This window comes from Prinia subflava, chromosome Z (genome assembly GCF_021018805.1).
Source record: "Prinia subflava isolate CZ2003 ecotype Zambia chromosome Z, Cam_Psub_1.2, whole genome shotgun sequence".
Classification (NCBI taxonomy): Eukaryota; Metazoa; Chordata; class Aves; order Passeriformes; family Cisticolidae; genus Prinia; species Prinia subflava.
Genome location: NC_086283.1, coordinates 83,031,274 through 83,052,093, shown reverse-complemented (window position 1 = coordinate 83,052,093; position 20,820 = coordinate 83,031,274). Strand labels below are relative to the sequence as shown.

The following is a 20,820-nucleotide window of genomic DNA, read 5'->3' as shown; positions in this document are numbered from 1 at the left end:
TGTTAGCCGGGATTCCCAACATTTCCCCGTGTCTGCGCTCAGCTGTGGTGCCAGGCAGGGGAAGCCCCGCAGCCATGCGGGAGCTCGGGATTGCAGCAAGGGATGGCTCAGCACTGCTGCGGTGCCCGTGCTGGCTGCCAGCCCCAAGCGTGAACCCCTTCACCCTGGCCATCTCTGCCCGGGAGAAGGTAAAGGGCTATCCCTGCTGGGGAGGTTGGGCACCCTGCTGGATGTGGGGGGGCTGTGTGCAGGCAGCTGGTGAAGGATGGGGGTGCAGTGGGTTGGCATTGGCACCGGTTCTCAGTGCTTGCCTGATGCCAAGAGTGGGGACATGACTTCCCTGAGGGCACCCTCTTTGGGGATGGTGTCAGGAGAGCAGCCGAGACAAGAAGTTTGGAGTTGGAGTTGCTGGGCAGCACCTGGGAAGTGAGTGTCATGTCGTGGTGGTGGTGTTGGGAAGCGGAGAGCATTAGTCTTCTCCTCCAAAGTAGCAGCCCCTGATGATGCTCTTGCCTTCCCCAGGCTGGCACGGCCGTCACCCATGTCACGGCATTCAATCCCATGGGATTGGGTAGAGAGGTGTGGCAGGACCTCCTGCAGGATGGCAGGCTGGATTCACCCACCGGTGAGTCCCTCCATCCTCCGTGGGACGGGTGGAGGGGGAGCAGGGGAAACGGGTGGCCATGCTGGTTGTGGACACCCAAGGCAGGGCAGAGTTCTTTCCTGCAGCCTCCTTGGCTGGTAAAAATCTCTCCAGGATGCTGTGGCTTGTTCCCAAATTCAGGCTGTTTCCAAGCTTCCCATTGCTTGTCCTTGCTGTGATTCTTCCAAAGCTGTTCATTCCACATCCAGACTGTTCTTGACAATTAGTTATATCCTATCACACTATGAGTCATGGGAGAGGAAGATCGAAGCCTGGCAGAATCCCATCCTGGAGAAGAGGTAGGGCAGATGAGAGCACCTTCCCAGTGGCCTCCTGGGGTTGGCTGCTGCAGGAGCATCACCACCTCAGCCTCTGAGGGTGAGCTTCCCTCTTTCCACAGCCAGCTGCCTTCCTGGTACAAGTTGGCTCTCTTCAATGAGCTCTACTTCATGACGGATGGGGGAACCGTGTGGATGGAGGTGCCCCCTGATTGCTGTGCCGAGGACCTGCAGGGGCCAGCGGGGGCAGGACTCTCCCACCTCCTCCCTGTGCTGCGGGAATACGGAAGGTTTGCTTATTTGGAAGGTAACTCACAAGGATGTCAGGGATTCTCCCAACTCAGCCCATCCCATTACTGTAGCCATGTGGTTTTAACCTGCCCTAGGGATGTTTTCCACACTCCAGTGTGTAGGGAGCAATACTATTCCCGGGAGAGCCCCTTGCAGCCCTGAGGGATTTGGCATGAAGTGTTCCCCAGACCCCTGGTGCTCTATGTAGAGAATGAAACCCTCTTGGCATGGGAGCCCCTGAATAGGAGAGCTCCCCCTGTTCTGGGCCATGTGGAGGGAGGAGCTTTCCCCTTTGCCCTCCCCATGGTGTTAGCGTAGGAAAACATATAACCACACGAAGGCCATCATATGCGGTTCTTTATTTGAGCGGGCGGGACACAGGGGCATACAGTGCCCAAATCTTGTGCCCAAGAATACAGAGTTATTTGTGATTTTTATAATTTCAAATTATACATATGTTAACTAACCTCTACCCCTAGATACTGGTTATCCTATTTCTTAGTTACTATCTTAAATCATACCTACGCTTTACCCTGAGTTATACTTGATTTGGTTAAAAGAAAGCTTCTCAATTATCTCCTGGGCTGGAGTCACACTTGATACAATTAAAACCATAGTATGAAGCGGGTTGCAGAAAGCTGACGCTCATTCCAAGGCCAGGCTGTGTCAAGTTCAAGCCTTGCGTCTTCTACCTTCCCCCCAACACCCGCAGTTAACTTATACAGAAATTATTATTTCTAACTTTCCACTATCAGTGGCAGTCTCCTTCCCCTCACCCTCTGCCCTGTCCTGCCAGGCCAGGAGTACCGGATGTACAACACCTACGATGTCCATTTCTACGCCTCCTTTGCTCTCATCATGCTGTGGCCCAAGCTGCAGATCAGCCTGCAGTATGACATTGGTGAGTGTCCCCAGAGGCCCTGTCCGTGTCCCTGCTCAGGGCTTCAGCGTGGCAAGAGACGCAGAGTGTGAGACAGCTGCTGCTGCTGTAGGGATGTGTGCCATGGAGCCAGCATCCCCCTCCAGCCGCTCTGCTGTGCCCAGGGCTTGCAGCCCTGGAATGTTGCTGCCTCAGCGTGTCAGTGCCCAGCACTGGGGGTGCCTTCTTGCCATGCTGGGGTGCAGAGCTGGCTGTGCCTGCCCTGGGGGAGCCCCGTGTCTTCCTAGCTCTGTCCTTGTCCCTTGCAGGGCAGACATGTGCAGCTGTTTGCGGACTCCCCGTGGGAGATGGGCCACAGGCCATTGCTCCAGGCTGAGCAGGGTCCTGCTGACCTGCACCAGGTGGGGTCCCAAGGAGCACCATGTGGTGGGTGGGCTGACAAAGAGGAGTCCAAGACATGGAGCATCACATCATGGGTCACACACTGACCTTCAGAGATGGGGTAGGAGAGGCAGTGGAGTGCCATGGTGGGGGAGGGGAACAAGTACACTGATCCATGAAAGAGCGAAGACAGTGTGTGTTTGCAGCAAAACTTTATTGGGAGAAGCAGGTGAGGCAGGAGGAAGGGCTACAAGCCTGGCACTACGTCATCTCTGGAAACTCCAATGCTACCACCCTCACTCCATGTGTTTTTCCAGGCGCTTGAATTCGTTGTAGCCAACGCTGTGGGGACACAGACAGAGGAGATGTAAGGGTGGGACACAGGAGTGACCCAATGCCGGCCCAGCCCTGCATCCTTCCAAAACATTTGCACCTTGTCAGGACATCCAGGGAAGCTGTGCACGAGCACCCTTGTCCTCCCACATTTACTCCAGTCTCCATGTAAATCATTCTGAATTGATTCCAACCTTTTTTTTCCATCCTATGTTTTACCCATGCACAAAGAAATCAAGTGAACCTTGCCATGGAACTTCGCTAAGTTGCGCTTTTGCAAACAGAAATTAAAGATGCTTTTGCTAGCATGTGTGAGAGTGACTCCTTAGTGACCTAAAACACTCATTTGTGACAGCCCCAACCCCTCGGAGGTGCACAGGGGACCTGTGCAGGGCAGGGACAGAGTGCTCACCTGGTGGCTTTCCAGTCGTCTCCGCGTTTGCCCACGTGTGATCTCAGCAGCCACATGGTCCTCAAAACCTCCTTTCCATCATCATCCACGAAACACTGGCCAGTGAAAACCGTGATAGAGTCTGCGGGGACAGGACCGGAGGCGGAGGGGAGCATGGCCAAGGTGTCAGGTCAGTGGCTGCCCCAGCAGAGGGGACAGCAGACCCGTGCTGTCCCCGGCCTCTGGGGTCAGTGGGGATGGGGAAAGCAGGCAGTAGGGCTCAGAGGGCTGGGGGTGTCACAGGGAAATGGGCAGGCAGTGCAGGCTTTACCCTGCTGCCTCTGCTACACCCTGGGACTGGGAGCCTCAGGGAGGGGAGAGGGAGAGCGGTGGGGATAGTGCAGGGGAAGGCAGGGAATCAACAAGGACACTGCAGGGAGGGACAGAAGGAAGGTCTGGGGATACAACAAGGATGCTAAGACTAAGCACCTGAAAAGGTCCAATGGACGGTGAAGCCAAAGGTGGGCTGCTTCAGCTGAGTTGGGAGGTGCTGAGAGCCCAGCAGTGGTGACACCTTGATCTTTTCCAGGGTGGTTGACACAGCTGTGTAGTAGGAGCCGCTGAAGTCACCATTTGCATTCATGCTCGTGATGGTCATGTTGGAGCCCAGATCATTGACCCAGCGCCCAGTCAGGGAGCACTGGAGAGCAGGGAATTCAGCACTGGTGCCTGCAGCCACAGCCCTCTGCCCACCCCACCCTGTGCATCCCACCCTGACAGTACCTTTTTTGCAGAGAGGCTGTGAGCTCCCAGGGCCAGGAAGAGCACGAGGAGGAAGGGAGATACTTGCACCATCTCTGCAGCAGGCAAACAGCTGATGTACCTGGGGATGTGCTCCTTGCAGGTCTCTGCTGATGCTCCTGCTCCCTCTCCTTTTTATTGCTGCCAGGTGGGTGAGTGGCAGCTCTGGTCAGGGCCTTGTGCAGTGTGGGTGTTTCCATGTTTGGTTGAAATCCCTGATAGTGAATCCAGATGGGAAGGGTGGGACACTTCCAGTCAGTGTAACTGGTGTGCATGACAGTCTCCACTTTCCTGAAAAAGACAGGAATTCCCGTAACTCCTTGCAGGGGGTGTCTATGGCTGCATATGGCTAACATATTTAAAATACATTTTTAAGCACTATTAACACTCCTATAACATTGCAATTTTCTACAGATAATCACAACTAACCCTTCTATATGATTAAATATATTGTTTTAACAGAATATTTTTAACATCCTCAGATGTCCTCTGTGATACCTTTAATGCTGTTCTCACCTGCTGACCTGGCCATGCTCCCTGCCACCTCCCTCTGTGTCCACTCAGACCCCATCACTGTCCAGAGGGATCAGGGTTCTCCCACCTCATGGGTGCTCCTTGGCAGGAGGCTCAGCCCCCTCTGATATAAAAGGAGCAGAGCCTGGGTTCCACACATGGCCATCACCACCACAGGGACCCCGGGGGGCTGCTGCTGCTGGCCCTGGCCCTGCTTGTGCCCTGTGATGCTGCGTGCAGGGAGGTACGGGCAGCTCCGGGGCAGAGTCCGGCCGTGCCGAGCCGTGCTGTCCTGGGTGCAGGCTGGGGGCTGAGGGGCTGCACGCCCTGCTGCTGCCATCCCTGAGGTGCATGTTTCCTCTGTGCCATGCTGTGCTGTGCCATCCCAGCACACAGAGTTTGTGCCTGAGGGGCTGCATGTTCTGGGTGTACTGTCCTCTACCATGCTGTGCCATGCCACGGGGCAGTGTCCGTGACTGAGGAGGCTGCCCGCTCTGGCTGAGCTGTCCCTGGGGTTCTGTGGGTCACCTACCCCTGCTATGGGGGCATACCCAGTACCTCCAGCTCTGCCCTGCCCAGAGGCTGAGGGTTGCTTTCCCAGCTGATGGCCATGCACTGGTCCCAGCTGCCAGGTGGAGGGGCTGTGCCATGGGACACACATCTGGCTGCTTAGGGAGGCTGAAAGTGAGACTGTGCCTTGGCACTGACTGAGCCACCCACACAAGCCCCAAGGTCACCTGCAGGGCCTGTGGAGAAATGAGCTGGGCTCTTACATGACCCTTTTGGCCCTGAACACACCTGGGACCTTCTTGGGCTCCGCTGCATGGTGGTTGCAGGGTTGCAGTCCCAAAGTAGATCCTGGTGTCACTGCTAAAAGGAGCCCAGCAGACAAGAGCTACCCCACCTTCGGCTTCACCCTGCAGTGGCAGTTTTCAGGTACAGCAGTGCCAGCAATCCCCTGCCCATGCTGGGAGGGGGGAGTCCCCCAGCTGGCACCCCAGTAACTAATGGCACCCAGAGAGGAACCCTGTCCGTGGGCACAGAACTAGCCCACACAGCTGCTCCTGCCTTGGGAGATGGGATTGTGCGGGTGTCTGCCCGGGAGAGTGTCACACGTGGAAAAGGAGCTTACGACAATGTTTATTAAGAAAGCCCTCCCACTGAATCACGGGGTTCAGAAAGGACTCTCCTGCATTCTGGAATCCTCCCCAGTGAAGAGTTTGGGCGGTGCTGGATCCAACCCAGCCCTTGGTTTTGTCAATGGATTATGTCTAAAGGATTATACAGGTGTAATAGAAACTTTGTACAATGTAGTACCACAGGACTGAGGATGGCAAATCAGATATATTTATATAAAATCAAATAATTTATTATGATAATTAGACAGAAATATCTTAATAAGAGTTATCTACTACAGATTAGAAGCTATGGCAATTTCTATGGTATGATGCACTATTTTGGAGCAGTATTCATAATATTAAGGCTAGCAAAACAAATTACAAAGTGGAGCCTGAAGTTACTCCCCCATACCAGTAACTGTGGGCAAATTGCTCTGGTTCAGCCTCAAGAAGGGGATATCCCCATGCAAGGGAGGAATCTGCACACATACTCTGGGAAGGAGGGTGTTCAAGGACCCTGCCCTTAGAAACTGGGAGTAGGTTTTACAGTTTAATGTGATTGACTGTCAGCTGTGGCAGCTCAGCAGCTTTAGATACATTATCAATAGTGTCACTTGCTGGTTGCTTGGCTCTTTACCAGTTCTATCACCTTTTCACATCATTAATCAGGCTGTTTCATTTGGGGGACTGATGAGTCACTCATCTTAGCATTTTCAATACCAAAAGCAGCATGATACCTCTTTCTCCATTCACCACTGGTAGCTTTGCAAACAGGGAATTGTTCAAGTTATTTTGCCCCCACTGCAGGCAGAGCAACCTGATACAGAAAGGAGGCTGGGGTGTCCCTCTCTCTGTCCAAGGGATATAGTATGTACCCATCCAGGAGAACTGTGTGTCTGTGGGCACAGCAGAACAGGCACTGGAGCCTGCTTTTCCCCTCCACACCAGGATGGTACAGCCCTCAGGAGCTGCCGTGGCAGAGAAAGAAGGAAAAGGAAGGTGCCCAGTGCTGGGCAGGAGGGGACTCGATTTAGTCGAGGGCCCGCAGCCCTGTGGCTCAGCTGCTCCCCACAGAGGCCTTCTCAGGAGGAATGCTCTCCTCTGCTGCATGCAAGGCAGGGCAAAGCCAGGAGCCAAGCAAGAAGCAGGTCTTACCTGCTGCCACATCTGGAGCACATCCTGCTCCCTTCAGCAAAACTCCACAAGAGACAACCACTATTGGGACTTGTCCCCTCCCTGCCTCCCTAGACCTCCAGCCCAACCCAAGAAGAAACATGGGAGGAGAAAGGATTTCCTCTTTTGGCTTGGTCTGGTGGAAAGAAGACACTGAAGAAAAATGAGAGCAGACAGCTGGACAGATTTATTAAGAACTGAAGTGATTTATCCCCTTAAATGTGCTCCACTGCCTGCCCCCGGTGCCAACAGGGAGGGGGGCCATGGTACCAGACCAGGACCTGCTTCTTGGGCTCAGATTGTCACCGTCCAGGGAGCCGGGTCTCCCCTCGGATTGTATGTGCCACAGGCCCTCCTGGGGCAGAGCCAGTCAGTACGTGCAGTGTCACCCCAGGACAACTACAGCATCCACGAGCCTGAGTGCACCACTTCAATATCCTCACACACACATTCACCCACACCCTTTTTCCCTGCAGGACAGATCCCCACCTTACCCAGCCCAATGACTGAAGGAGAGAGGTCTCCTGTGCCCCTGGACAAGGTACCAGCTGCAGCTTGGGATGGCTGGGGAACCTGCCGGCTATCAGAGCCCTGAGCGATGGGGAAGGGGAGGCACAGGCTCCAGCAGCAACTCCTTAACCCACCACGCTCTGAGGAGACATCTCCCACACCTCTGGTCCCCCCTTGTGCTCAGCATCAGCAGCTGGAATCCCCCTGAGGTCAGGGGCATGTAGTGGAGGTAGGGAAGGAAAACAGCAGTGTGAGTACTAGCACAGAGTGGGAGGGGAGGGTCCCTGCCTGCCATCTGCAGCCCCGCCAGCCCGTGGTGCCCCCAGTACCCTGCCCAGGGCTACAGGGCTCAAGGGTGGGTGAGGCCCCCGGGGAGCTGTGTGGGCGCCGGTGCCCGGCCAGCGCGGCGCTCCAGGGCCAGCTGCATGCTCCAGATGCTGAGGGGCCGCATGTAGGCCAGCGAGCGGTACACCTTCTTCTCACGATAGGCCTCCGGTGTCTGGAACGCCATGCCCAGCCGTTCCCAAACCGTCCGGTAGCAGCCCTCCGCCGTGCGGAAGCCTTCCTCCACCATGCCCTGCAGGAGACGGAACACGACCATCAGCACGTCCACGGAGTGCAAGCAGCACACGCTGGGGAGCGCGGCAGCGCCATTCCCGCTCACCTCCTGGATCATGGTGGCAGCCAGGGAGTAGACCACCCCGATCCACACCTCGTTGGACTGCACGCTGGAGGTGTCGGGCACGCCGTCGGGCGTCATGCCATTCACTGCCCCCATGGTGCCGCCCGCGAAGCTCAGCACATTCTTCTCAAAGATGGTCTTGAGCGCGCTGAGGACGTGACTCTTGGGGAAAACCTGGGCAGACAGAGATGGGCTTGGTGCTCATGTGGACCCCTCAGGCCGGGTCTGGAGGGGGGATTAAGTTTTCCATGAGGAAAAGTGCAACACTGCTCGCTGGGTCAATAGCAACAAATTCCCACCTCAGAAAAATAACAGGATGAAGTGAAATGTCTTTCCCCAGAAGGATAAAAAAGCCCCCAAAGTACTTAACAGAGAAGTGCTGAACCACATTCCACATTCCTCAAGAGGACACTGACAGCTCATCCAACTAGTCAATCTCAAAAAACAGCTTCTCACCCACAGTCACCAGCCAAGCCCCTTCCCCAATACTTGGGGGTTTGCTTTGTGGGCCTGGCCAACCACATCATCCTCATCTGCTTTACGGTTGTCACTTGCAAGGCAGACAAGAGCCAGGAGGCTCATCAGCACAGCCTGGGGACATACCAGACACTTTCAGTCTGGTGACACCAGAGCCTGGGGAAGCAGAGGCTGGGATTGCTGAGGGGCTGGGCAGTCCAGCCAGAGAGCTTTGGTGGACTCAAAGCAAAAGCAGCAAATCCATTCTCTCTGTGCTCAAGCCAAGCATCCCTGTAGAGGTTTTTCCCCTGTGTGGCTCTGGAGATCAGCCCAGGGCCTGCTGTGGCAATCAGTGAAGGGCTGCTGTGCCCTTCTCTGGCAGAGGCTGTTGGGCACACTTGCTTCACGACTGGAGCACAGGCTGTTCTTGTGTTGCATTTCTGACTTGTTCACTGCTGACTTGGGCACCCAGCAAGGCCACGTTAACGAGGTTACGGACAGGAGTGATGCCAGCCAGGCAATGGATCAAAATACATGGAAAAAATCCATGAAATGTCATATAACAGAGGACAGGAATCCACCAGTCCCGCCTCCAGTCAGCTCAGAGCTCACCAGAGAGCAGGGAGAAGTGCCACCTTCAGCAGCAGAAGGCTGAGGCTGGGGGAAGGCCGGCCAGATTCTGGATAGCACCACATTTACTGTTTCCTCCCCAAAAGGGTATTGCTGCAGGAGGGCTGGGCCACATCCTGCCTGGAGCCCCAGGCACAGCCCCAACCCCTCACTGGGTTAAACACAGGAGGGAATGACCAGCTAAAGTCACCTGAAGCTCCTCTCTGGTTTCTCAACAGTGAAGTGGTTTGTCACCCTCCACAGACAAAGCCACTCCTCCCTTCACTCATCCCAGGCCTTTGCCTGCCCATGTCCACCAGAAAGCTTTGCTGTGACAACTGCCCACGGGGTATAAATAACCCAGTGGTTCTCCACTGGCCCTCTCTCTTTAAGGTATTGCAGCACCAGCAGCTGCTCTGGTCATCCCACCAGACATGAGGAGTCTGCAGCCAATTCTTCCATTGCAACTGAAGAGGAACAGCCTTCAGGACTTGGAACAAGTCTTAGTTCCCTCTGATATTAATTTTGGACTTTTTAAGGCATCGCATAACACGGGAAGTTTCATACTTTTTTCTACCATTTTTAAAAAAATAGCATCTTGCCCACAGCAAACCACACTGGGGCTAAAGCTATCTGCAGTTACACTGCAGAATGGCCTCTCTGTGAGAGGGTTTTGGTTTAAGATAAATTTCACTGTATCTATACAACAGCCTCCACTTGGGTGTGCAGAGTGAGAGAGCAGGTAGGTGCCCCCCACACTAGCCCTAAAAAGTAATCCCCAACACAAGCAGCAGCCCTGCTGCTGCTTCCCTCCTGCCACAGGTCCCATCTCGCCCCAACCACACCAGGCAGCCCTTTCTCTTACCTCAAACTCCCCTTGGTCCAGACCACAAGCTCCAAGAAACCACTGCCCAGCACACTGGTCTGACATGATGCTGCTGGATGTGTCACTTCCACTGCTATCATAGTTGTAGTACTTTCCTGGAAAAAGCAGAAAACAGTTTAAAATCAATAGATTAGGATACTGGCTCCTGTGAGCTGTCCCTATACACTTCCCTGTGTGGCAGGAGCATAGCTGCTTTTTCCACAAGACTCTTCTTTCTTTCCCACACCTGTTCCCTCCTAGATACCTGCTCCTTCCTCTCCATTTAGAGGGGCAGCATCTTCCTTCCTTCCCCCCAGCTTACAGGGAGAGTGTCACCCCTTCCTTCCCCTCCTCCCCACAAGGCTCCATGATTCAAGGAGGAGCCACTCCCTTCCAAGGGACACACGGCCAGCTGAGTGTGGTTCACCACTGCTGAGCACCCACCATTCCAGAGCAGCCTCTCAAAGGCCTCCTTGCCCTTGTTCAGGATGTCCAGGTATTTCTGCCCGATCTCAGTATCCCCTAGCACTTCTGCCATCTTGCACATCATGCAGACGGCAGCCAGCCACAGTCCACCGCAGTAGGCACTGCCAGAACCAAACGAGAGAAGCATCAGGAACGCGGGACACCTCAAGGCTTCTGTGACAAATGGGACACAAGGGCCCAGCTCTGAGCTACGTCCCTACCCCACAGCCCCCAGCTCCAACCCCCACCTGCCTCCGTTGCTCACCTGGCTCCATGCACCACCCACGCATCATATGTCTGGTCAGCAAAGCCACCGTTTTCAATGAGCCCATCGTTATCTGTGTCAAACTTCAGCTCCGACTCCATCACAGCCTGTGGGAGAGGCAGGAGATGGTCACGCAGCCCTCACATCCTGGAAGCTCCTCACACTCTGCTTGGGAGCAACCATTCTCTCAGGAAGCTGCTTGGCTCTTGAGGGAAGTGGGAAAGGGTGATGCTCCGTGGTCTGACCTCCCAGTACCTGGCACACTGGCCACATGTCCCGCAGGTACAGGGAGTCCTGTGTCAGGTAGTAGTCACGGTACACCTGCAGCACAAACTTCAGGTTGAGGTCCTTCCAGTCAGCAGTGTTGTGCATCAGGTAGGCATTGACACGCTGCCATGGCTCATCACCTACACCAGGACAGACCAATGCAGCAGGGCAGCAAGCAAAAAACATCCCTCCTCCTGCACAGGAGCAAGGACCCAAGGGTGCTGTGATCAAACAGCATTGAAATAATATGTTGTACCCTGTGCCATCTCTAGTAAGAACAGCCTTCCTGCTACTTCCCTCCTTCTCCCTTGTCAAAGCTCCATGCAGCACGGTCTTCATCACCACCCCACACCATCCAGCTTTCCATTCCCAGAAAATATAGAATCACAGAATCATTTAAGTTGGAAAAGAACTCTCAGCACTGCTAAGGCCACCACTGAACCACATCCCTAAGTGCCACATCTACACTTCTCTGAAATACACCAGGGATGGTGGCACCACAGCTTCCAAGGCAGCCAGTTCCAATGCTTGACAACAATAAACAGTGTATTTCATGCACCATACCCATCTCCCACAGCTTGGCATCCCCTCTGTTCCCCCACAGGCCCCTTACCTGGGTCCCCAATGTCATGTGGCACCACATTCTTCAACTTCACCTGGGCTGTCTGACCACACATCAGGTACTGTCGGGGCTGGACATCCTCGTTCACCACAGTGACAGCTGCAGAGGACAAAGCAGGACATGTAAGAAGGGCAGCAGAAACTGCTGCAGAAAAGTCCAAGCATAAGCACAGGCAGGGCTATCAACACCAGCACACCAGGCAGCCCTTTGGAGCTCCAAGATCACGGCCTTCTGCAAAGGGTTGAGGGGACAGGCTGCCCTCCATCCCCTACTCAGCAGGGGACATACAACCGTCACTAACCCCTTAAAGGAGGGTTGGGAAGGAAACCCAGTCAGCAGGACCCTGCTCAGCCTGGAGCAATGGCCTGTGGCCCATCTCCCACGGGGAGTCCGCAAATAGCTGCACGTGTCTGCCCTGCAAGGGACAAGGACAGAGCTGGGAAGACACGGGGCTCCCCCAGGGCAGGCACAGCCAGCTCTGCACCCCAGCATGGCAAGAAGGCACCCCCAGTGCTGGGCACTGACACGCTGAGGCAGCAACATTCCAGGGCTGCAAGCCCTGGGCACAGCAGAGCGGCTGGAGGGGGATGCTGGCTCCATGGCACACATCCCTACAGCAGCAGCAGCTGTCTCACACTCTGCGTCTCTTGCCACGCTGAAGCCCTGAGCAGGGACACAGACAGGGCCTCTGGGGACACTCACCAATGTCATACTGCAGGCTGATCTGCAGCTTGGGCCACAGCATGATGAGAGCAAAGGAGGCGTAGAAATGGACATCGTAGGTGTTGTACATCCGGTACTCCTGGCCTGGCAGGACAGGGCGGAGGGTGAGGGGAAGGAGACTGCCACGGGGAGGGCAAAGGGGGAAAGCTCCTCCCTCCACATGGCCCACAACAGGGGGATCTCTCCTATTCAGGGGCTCCCATGCCAAGAGGGTTTCATTCTCTACATAGAGCACCAGGGGTCTGGGGAACACTTCATGCCAAATCCCTCAGGGCTGCAAGGGGCTCTCCCGGGAATAGTATTGCTCCCTACACACTGGAGTGTGGAAAACATCCCTAGGGCAGGTTAAAACCACATGGCTACAGTAATGGGATGGGCTGAGTTGGGAGAATCCCTGACATCCTTGTGAGTTACCTTCCAAATAAGCAAACCTTCCGTATTCCCGCAGCACAGGGAGGAGGTGGGAGAGTCCTGCCCCCGCTGGCCCCTGCAGGTCCTCGGCACAGCAATCAGGGGGCACCTCCATCCACACGGTTCCCCCATCCGTCATGAAGTAGAGCTCATTGAAGAGAGCCGACTTGTACCAGGAAGGCAGCTGGCTGTGGAAAGAGGGAAGCTCACCCTCAGAGGCTGAGGTGGTGATGCTCCTGCAGCAGCCAACTCCAGGAGGCCACTGGGAAGGTGCTCTCATCTGCCCTACCTCTTCTCCAGGATGGGATTCTGCCAGGCTTCGATCTTCCTCTCCCACTCCTCGTAGTGTGTCAGGGTGTAATGGGACAGGGGAGGAGCGGCATTGCCTTCACTGCCAAAAAACCGGGTGTACCGCCTGCCAAGTGAGGGTTTGGTGAGCACCCCGTGGGCCCCACCTGGGAGACCCACAGACACCACAGAGGCACACTGGGCTACAGCGAACAGCACAACTCAGCTGCCACTGCAGGGGCCCTGGGGAGCAGGAGCTGGACACAAGGGTCCCCTCCCCGAGCTGGCACAGCCACAGCCACAAGGAGTGCATGCCAAAAGGTCCCCACATGATACACAAGTCCAGAAGGAGGGAAAAGGGGTCTTTGGGGGCATGAGCCAAACACCATTGGAGACAACCCACCTACCTCAAGTGCAGCTTCTCCTTGGAGCCAAAGTGAACACGGGGCATGTCCCAAGCCAGGGCCAGCTCCAGTGTCTTGTGCCCATGGGCAGGCACCCTGCAGCTGGCACACACTGCTGCTGCTATCACCTCCCCTTTCTCTGTCGGCCTGCTTTTACCTGCCAGGAAAAATTAAGATATTCTTCAGCAACCAAGGAAGACCAAAGGGAGAGTAAGTGAAGTTCACACACACCTTGAGGGAGAAAAGAGCGGGCATACCAAAGCCCCTGTACAACCTGGAAGTTACAGCCCAGGGCTTCAAGGGATGATGTTGCCACAGAAAAAAAAATACCTTCCATGGCAGGAGCGGTTAAAAGGATTCAGTTATCCAAGAACAGGAACAAATCAGGCAGGAAAAACCACCAGGCACAAATGGAAGCTACAGAGTATCCCATGACTCTGTATCTGCACTGCACTCAGAGACACTGTGACTTTCTAGGGACAGTCATTGTTTCCAGCTTTTTGCAGGGTGCTTGAGCCATACTGGTATTTAAGAAAAGCCCTGAGGTGGCTGGATAATTATATGCTGGTTCTGACATGTGTACAAGGTAAACTCATTAGAGCAACATAAGCACAGATCCTGACTATAATAATGTCTGGCATGCATGAAAGAAAACCACATCCCAATAGCTCAGAGAGCTCTGATTGCATCTAGGCAGGAAGCTTATTTTTCTGGAAGAAAATACATAGTAAACACTTCATTTACACAATTTAAGCCTCAAGAAAACTTGCAAAGACCCAGCATCAATAGTTTGTCAGCATTATCCTTGTTTAAAAATTGACTGCCATTAGGGAAACGGTCACCTTTAATGTCAATAGGAGGTGAGCAGCAAAGGCTGGAGATGCCACTCTGCTTCAAGGCTGCTCCAAACGGAGTGAGCAGAGACGTGAGGATGGATGTAGAATTATCAAAGGAATACCTGAGACATTCAGAGAACTGTTACAGTAGGAAGAGGCCAGCACGTGATGGCAGCACTAAAACCCAAGCACTGATAAAAACTGGCAGGAACAAATCTGACAGGACAAAGCTCATTTATCTGGAAACATGAACTGAGGGAAGGTAGCTGGGTAGCAGGCCGGCTCCCTAGCAGAAATCTCTATTCAGTGTGCAACCAAACAAAGACTAACGAGATACTGGCACATGTAACCAATACCAAACAACAGTCCGGACGTGGAATGAACAGCTTTGGAAGAATCACAGCAAGGACAAGCAATGGGAAGCTTGGAAACAGCCTGAATTTGGGAACAAGCCACAGCATCCTGGAGAGATTTTTACCAGCCAAGGAGGCTGCAGGAAAGAACTCTGCCCTGCCTTGGGTGTCCACAACCAGCATGGCCACCCGTTTCCCCTGCTCCCCCTCCACCCGTCCCACGGAGGATGGAGGGACTCACCGGTGGGTGAATCCAGCCTGCCATCCTGCAGGAGGTCCTGCCACACCTCTCTACCCAATCCCATGGGATTGAATGCCGTGACATGGGTGACGGCCGTGCCAGCCTGGGGAAGGCAAGAGCATCATCAGGGGCTGCTACTTTGGAGGAGAAGACTAATGCTCTCCGCTTCCCAACACCACCACCACGACATGACACTCACTTCCCAGGTGCTGCCCAGCAACTCCAACTCCAAACTTCTTGTCTCGGCTGCTCTCCTGACACCATCCCCAAAGAGGGTGCCCTCAGGGAAGTCATGTCCCCACTCTTGGCATCAGGCAAGCACTGAGAACCGGTGCCAATGCCAACCCACTGCACCCCCATCCTTCACCAGCTGCCTGCACACAGCCCCCCCACATCCAGCAGGGTGCCCAACCTCCCCAGCAGGGATAGCCCTTTACCTTCTCCCGGGCAGAGATGGCCAGGGTGAAGGGGTTCACGGCCGGGCAGTGGTGCAGCAGGACTCCAGCCACCCGCTCGCCATCCTTCTGGAAGGTGAAGGGCTCATTCCAGTGCCCGCCGCTCCTGTCCTCCTTTGCTCCCGTGCCATTCTGCAGGCTGAACATGATGGACACCTCCACGTCCTCATCCCTGCCGTTCTCCACTTCCCAGATGAACACTCCCACCGGCAAGCTGGAGTCCTGGCAGAGACACAGACTGCTGTCCTCAGGGCTGCTGCTCCAGCACCATTTCCCCCACTGCTGGGGACACGCTGCAGGACGCAGCAGGAGCAAGAGCGCTGGCAAGAATAACTCGGTCTCAGAGTCTCTTGCCAAGCTGAGCGGCAGCAGCAGGAGCAGAGCAATTGGGTGGGAGGCAGGACAAAATTCAAAAGAGAAGCCCTGGGCTGGCAAACACTGCGCCGGGCAGCAGAGAGGAGGCGGAAAGCACCGTTTAGGGCTCAGCCGGTGTCTCATCGCTCATCTGCTCGGCAGGTTGATACAGGCTCACGTGCTGCGCTGGGGTAAGAGGAAGGTCAGACGTGTCAGCAACACCCTCGCCTGGGGCTGGCAGCCAGCACGGGCACCGCAGCAGTGCTGAGCCATCCCTTGCTGCAATCCCGAGCTCCCGCATGGCTGCGGGGCTTCCCCTGCCTGGCACCACAGCTGAGCGCAGACACGGGGAAATGTTGGGAATCCCGGCTAACAGGCAGCTCTGCCCTCACGGATGCCGTCATCACCTTACCTTGTAGTCATGGGGGATGACAGGAGAGATCTGCCGGCAGGTGAGCACCACGCTCTGCCCCGGCAGCTCGTAGACCAGCCAGGCGCGGGGGTACAGGGCGTGGTAAAAGGCGTAGCGGCCACAGTAGCCCCAGTTCCAGCCCTGCAGGCTGCTGGGTCTCTCCACGGACAAGACCTGCTGGTAAATTGTCTGCCCCTTGCAGCGCAGGCACACTGTGAACTGTGGAGGAGAGGAGCACATGCAGGGGATGACATGAGCCCTGTGGCAGAGGTCCCAACCGCCCAGGCTGCTGCAGTGACACTCACTGCCCTGCAAGACCCTACCTGATTGGCGATGACTGTTTCATAGTGGTAAAGGCCAGGGTTCAGCTGCCAGCGGCAGAACTCTCCCCTCCAGCCACGGGTGATGGTGCCTCCCCCGATCCCGCCCAGTGGACACCCTGGCAAAGACACCAATAGTCAGCCCCCCATTATTCCCCCCGGCGGCACCTGGCTGAAGAGCTCTGCCCATGCATCTCCGCAGGGGAGAGCCACTCACACCACCCACACTGAAAAAGCTCCTTGACTCATTTCCTCTAGCACCCCGACAACCCATGTGAATCCCTGCCCATCCCAGTGCCCAAAGTGGAGGCTGACCATAGATCTGCTGCAGAGGAACAGCACACAAGAGGTCAATGAAGGCGGATTTCTTCTCTATGCGGGTTTTCTTGAACCACCATCTGAAGTATCTGCAAGGGGAAGAGAAGTATTGAAGAAGTCAGGAGCAAGCAACACCATTCCTTCAGTGTCACTGAGCAGGATGAGCACAGGTTGAGCTTCCCCTCCTTATAGAGATGTACAATAGGAACCTGTGTGTCTGTGCCCATGGCACAACAGGTGATAAGGCTTTATCACCCATCTGAAGCACGCACTGGTCAGTAAGCACAAGCGGGCAGAGTTCAGGCAGCTCAGGACTGACTGGAAGGGCAACTCAAGAGCAGGACTTCCTGCTCATGTATCACGGAGGCTCTCCCAGACATTAATGGAGAAGTGGGAATGCACAACAAGGACCACCTCCATACCTGGTACACAATGTCCTGCCAAGGAAGGCCTGCAAGCAGAGGTGCAAGTCCAGAGGAGACACACATTGCTCCAGGGACAAGAGCCTTGCTCTTCTACCTCCACATCCTCATTGTCATACACTACCACATCCCAGTGCCACATCACCAGAGGCAGAGGGCACACGACAGCCTTGCTCTGGAAGTAGTGATGGTTGCTGTCTGCAGCTGGCAGGATCCTGGGGACTTGCCTCCACCTGCACACCAGCTGTGCAGACTGGTACTGCCCATCAGATAATTTCTCACCCAAAGGTCTGGGAATCAAGACACCCAAACAGGGGCACACCTGCGGTGGGTGTGCCAGCAGCACTCTAGGCAAGAGGAACAGGGCTGGGCTCCGAGTCAGTGCTTGTAAAGTACTGGCTTAAGCTAATAAACTGCCCCAAGTTAAGCCTTCTATACAGAGATAATCAGCACATGGAAATCAGCTACCAGACCAGACATTGCTGAACCTTGCCCAGCAAACAGTCAGGCAAGACCCAGCTGGCAGCTCCACGGCCCTGGGTGGGCAGTGGGGGCACAGGAGCCCCCACAGTGAGCAGTGTCCCTGAGCTACCTGCAGACACACGCCATACTGCTGAGCAGGAAACCACCCTAACCAGGAGCACACAGCCTGACCTGTCCCCTGTTTCACAGGATGCGGAGCACAGGCAATGATGGGCAATGAGCAATAATCCCCCTGGGACATGTACACCCAGGAGCAAGGGGGAGAGGCTCTTCCATGACACCTCTACTACTACACTTCCCAAACAGAAACAGCCCACACTTGACTTTTTGGCTGCTTACGGGGCATTCACCTTTATTCACCAACGTCTAAGGTCCCCACATCCTTCTTAGGGTGAGATTTTCTGGGTTGCAGCCTCACAGGACCTAACTGCTCTCCAATCCTACAGACTCAGCTTTGTGTTTGACTGTCTATGGATGTTTTGCTCACAGAGGTTCAGGGCATGATGAGAACCAGCCTGTCCTACGTGACTGCCCTGAAGCAGGGCCTGCCACTATCTTCCAGCTGTATCTGCTGCAACTGCTCTTCTCCAGCTAAGGCAGCCCTGGCTTTACCCTGCCAAGGCAACGTTTTGGCAGTGCTCTCTCTCTCAAGGAAATGTTTATTATTCTTTTTCAACTCAGCATCAGGGAACCAACCTGGCTGCTTCCCTAGCAGGCTTCTGGCAACAGGAAATAAGGTGCCCAGGAAGAGTGGCTGCAGCACAGCCTAGCGGGGCATCCCGACTCCTTGGAAAGAAGGCGGGAGATGGATTTCAGGAAGCAGTTTTTACAGAACACAGTAGAAAAAGTTTGGGATTTACTGCCAAAGTCATTTTACCATCTCAATAGCAAACTCTTCTCCTGCCAGCTTCTCCCAAAATCATGCAAGCCAAGAAGAGAAATCCAGTGGGCAATGCCCAATTGCTGGCTATTAACAGCTCTGCCAGGGCTGAAGAATAATCAGGAGAAAGAGTTTGTGTTCTGTAGCAACAAAAGCCCCGCCAGGGCTGGAGGGCATTTCTTCCCCTTCAAACTGGCAGTAGAATTAAAACCTGTCTGAACATCACCCAGCTGATCTGGATTCACGCCGTGACCCCTCTCAGGACACATGGGCCAACTCTGCGGAAAGCTACTCACACTCTTCTCCTGTCTCGCCAGGCCCAGCTGAGTCCTCTGCACAACTCATTCTTTCCAGAAGTGCACGTGCCCCAGTTACCCCCATGAGCCCTGATTAACAAAAAATCCTCTCCCAGGACTGTCAACACCCCCAGCCATGTCACCTGCATCTAGGGCTGGTGCTGCAGAAGAGGGCATCCATTGCCACGTTTAATTCAACACAACAACGTCAAACCAGGATGTGGTGGCTTCTCTGCTGGTCCTGAACCTCAAATGAGTGGCTTTTACCTGCCAAGGCACTCCCAGTGGCTACAAGCAGCTGTGCCAAGTGACTTTGCACTTGATGCACCAAGCCATTCCAAGTTCTCAGAACATCCCTGGCACAGGGGCCACTCACCATGGGTTATTCAGGAAAGGGCAGGCCAGTCTGCAGGGCTTCATAGATCCCTGCATCATGACACAGAACTGAGCTCCAGGTTCTTCTCACAGCACCAGCACCCAGGTTTCCATGAGCTGGCTGCCCCAGCCAGGCAGATGCTGAGGTGCCCACCAATGCCTGGAGCATGCCGCCTCCCATATATTCTTGCATCCCTCAATGGGCTGCCCTTCCAGTCAACGGTGTTGGCCTTGGGTTTTAAATCAAACCCACACAGGTATTTTCAAATCCACATAGGTATTTCTCATCAGCCTAGCACTTTGTCTCCTCTACTCTTGAGGCTGGAATTTCCAAGCAAGAAAGCTCTTGCCATTGCAAAACTATTTTGAGATAACTAAATTACTTCCTAAACTTGAACAGCAGAAGAGGCAATAGTTTGACTTCAAGCTTCTCACTTTCAAAGACCTTTTCCTAGGACTGATGAAAGGCACTTCCAGACTTCAGTGAGAACAAAGATTGCTTCTCCTCGCTGCTCACCCCACCAGAACTTCATGCTTTCCCACATACGCAGCTCATCCCAACCTGCCACGGCGGCTTTTCCAGCAGCCTTCCTTTATCTCCGGTGCATGACCCACACTCTCCCTTCCCCGATGCCCAGGCTGGCACCGGGGTGTCTCAGGTCAGACCAGCATGCCTTGCACCCCGAAGCAATTCAGAATCTGCCCTTTCATCCAGCTTTGCAGGAACCAGCTTGGCAAGCAGCTGCCTCCAAGGACACCAGTAGAAAATGGAGGCAGGAGACATAAATCCAGCACAAGGAAATAAGCAATGCCGCCGCTGGTCCCAGTATTCTGCCTGACGGTTGCACAAACACTGCCAGCACACGGACTCCAGCATTAAAGGTTAAAACAACACTCTCGCTTTCCACGCGTGCCCTCCGTCGTTACTTCCAGCTCACTCCAACGCAAAGCCGGGAAAGGTGCCCCGTTCCCAAACCTGCTACAGCACACAGCGCTCCAAACCTCTCCCGGCTGGCCCCAGCTTAACCTCCAGCTGCCAGCACCGGGACAATGCCGGGGAGGATGCGGCACCCAGGAGCCCTGGGGGTGGGAGATGGGGTTCTCTTATCCCCAAGCGATGCCCCCAGTCCTCCCAGCTCGCCCCGTTTTGAGAAGCCCAAGCGCCGGGTGCTGCCCCGTCAGTACCAATTGCTCTCATTGCCGGCGCCAGGAAGGCTGGAGGGTGCCGGTGGCTCCGGGCGGCTCCCGCCAGCCTGGGGCCTTCCGTGATCCGCCGGACTCTGCCCTCCTAAGCCGGGGCGAGGCCCCCGCGGCACCGAGCGGCTCCAGCGCAACGCTGTGTATCCCGCGGGACGCCCTCCCTCGTCCCGGTGTCTTCCCGGCCCCCTCCATCCCCCGCCGTACCGCAAGGCGAGGCCGATGTGCCGCAGGACATCGCGGAGCGGCACATCCCCGGCGCCGTAGGGCTGCCGCAGCTCCTCGAAGCTGTGTGCCAGGCAGACGCGCCAGCCGTCTGCCGCCACGCCGCGGCCCTGCGCTGCCCCCTCGTAGCGCCGCATCAGCGGCCCCTCCGCCGCTGCCGCCGCCTCCGCCGCCATCACCGCCCCCCGCCCCGTGCGCGCCCTCTTCTTCACCGCCCCGCCCCGCCCCGCCCGCACCCCCGGGGCACGGCGGAAACACGGACCCGCCCCGACGCCGGTCCCCGG

The 20,820-nt window shown here is 55.4% G+C and overlaps 3 protein-coding genes across 4 annotated transcripts; 1 reads left to right on the top strand and 2 right to left on the bottom strand.

Moving 5' to 3' along the window:
- Nucleotides 1-894: 894 nt before the first annotated feature.
- On the top strand, nt 895-2,184 carry LOC134564552 (non-lysosomal glucosylceramidase-like). The gene is made up of 3 exons (XM_063423446.1): nt 895-942; nt 1,048-1,228; nt 2,009-2,184. Exons 1-3 carry the CDS (start codon nt 895-897, stop codon nt 2,182-2,184), a joined length of 405 nt encoding a protein of 134 aa, XP_063279516.1.
- Nucleotides 2,185-2,678: 494 nt separating this feature from the next.
- LOC134564776 (avidin-like) lies at nt 2,679-5,346 on the bottom strand. Its single transcript, XM_063423938.1, has 4 exons — nt 3,981-5,346; nt 3,687-3,897; nt 3,219-3,339; nt 2,679-2,815 (listed from the first exon to the last, which is right to left on the bottom strand). The coding sequence occupies exons 1-4, from the start codon at nt 4,050-4,052 to the stop codon at nt 2,770-2,772; spliced, it is 450 nt and encodes a 149-aa protein (XP_063280008.1). The 5' UTR covers nt 4,053-5,346; the 3' UTR covers nt 2,679-2,769.
- A 1,620-nt stretch (nt 5,347-6,966) lies between these two features.
- Nucleotides 6,967-20,816, bottom strand: GBA2 (glucosylceramidase beta 2). Of its 2 annotated transcripts, none has more exons than XM_063423929.1 (17): nt 20,799-20,816; nt 16,656-16,747; nt 16,344-16,459; nt 16,021-16,239; nt 15,237-15,476; nt 14,800-14,902; nt 13,373-13,526; nt 12,967-13,092; nt 12,681-12,865; nt 12,246-12,350; nt 11,535-11,642; nt 10,910-11,061; nt 10,655-10,761; nt 10,369-10,511; nt 9,925-10,040; nt 7,977-8,168; nt 6,967-7,889 (listed from the first exon to the last, which is right to left on the bottom strand). In XM_063423929.1, the coding sequence occupies exons 5-17, from the start codon at nt 15,399-15,401 to the stop codon at nt 7,662-7,664; spliced, it is 1,884 nt and encodes a 627-aa protein (XP_063279999.1). In that variant the 5' UTR covers nt 15,402-15,476; nt 16,021-16,239; nt 16,344-16,459; nt 16,656-16,747; nt 20,799-20,816; the 3' UTR covers nt 6,967-7,661. The 2 variants fall into 2 exon arrangements, with proteins under 2 accessions (XP_063279999.1, XP_063279998.1); XM_063423928.1 differs by lacking the exon at nt 20,799-20,816 and adding an exon at nt 20,519-20,751.
- Nucleotides 20,817-20,820: the final 4 nt, after the last annotated feature.

Coding starts and splice junctions, on each gene's coding strand:
- GBA2 (XM_063423928.1), bottom strand. CDS start 20,712: ATGGCGGCGGAGGCGGCGGCAGCGGCGGAGGGGCCGCTGATGCGGCGC. Junction 16,240..16,343: donor AAACAGTCATCGCCAATCAG/GTAGGGTCTTGC, acceptor TCTCCTCCACAG/TTCACAGTGTGCCTGCGCTG. Junction 8,169..9,924: donor TGGACCAAGGGGAGTTTGAG/GTAAGAGAAAGG, acceptor CTGTCTGCCCAG/GTTTTCCCCAAGAGTCACGT.
- LOC134564552 (XM_063423446.1), top strand. CDS start 895: ATGGGAGAGGAAGATCGAAGCCTGGCAGAATCCCATCCTGGAGAAGAG. Junction 943..1,047: donor AATCCCATCCTGGAGAAGAG/GTAGGGCAGATG, acceptor TTCCACAGCCAG/CTGCCTTCCTGGTACAAGTT. Junction 1,229..2,008: donor AAGGTTTGCTTATTTGGAAG/GTAACTCACAAG, acceptor CTGTCCTGCCAG/GCCAGGAGTACCGGATGTAC.
- LOC134564776 (XM_063423938.1), bottom strand. CDS start 4,052: ATGGTGCAAGTATCTCCCTTCCTCCTCGTGCTCTTCCTGGCCCTGGGA. Junction 3,340..3,686: donor CGTCCATTGGACCTTTTCAG/GTGCTTAGTCTT, acceptor CTGTCCCCGCAG/ACTCTATCACGGTTTTCACT. Junction 2,816..3,218: donor GACGACTGGAAAGCCACCAG/GTGAGCACTCTG, acceptor GTGTCCCCACAG/CGTTGGCTACAACGAATTCA.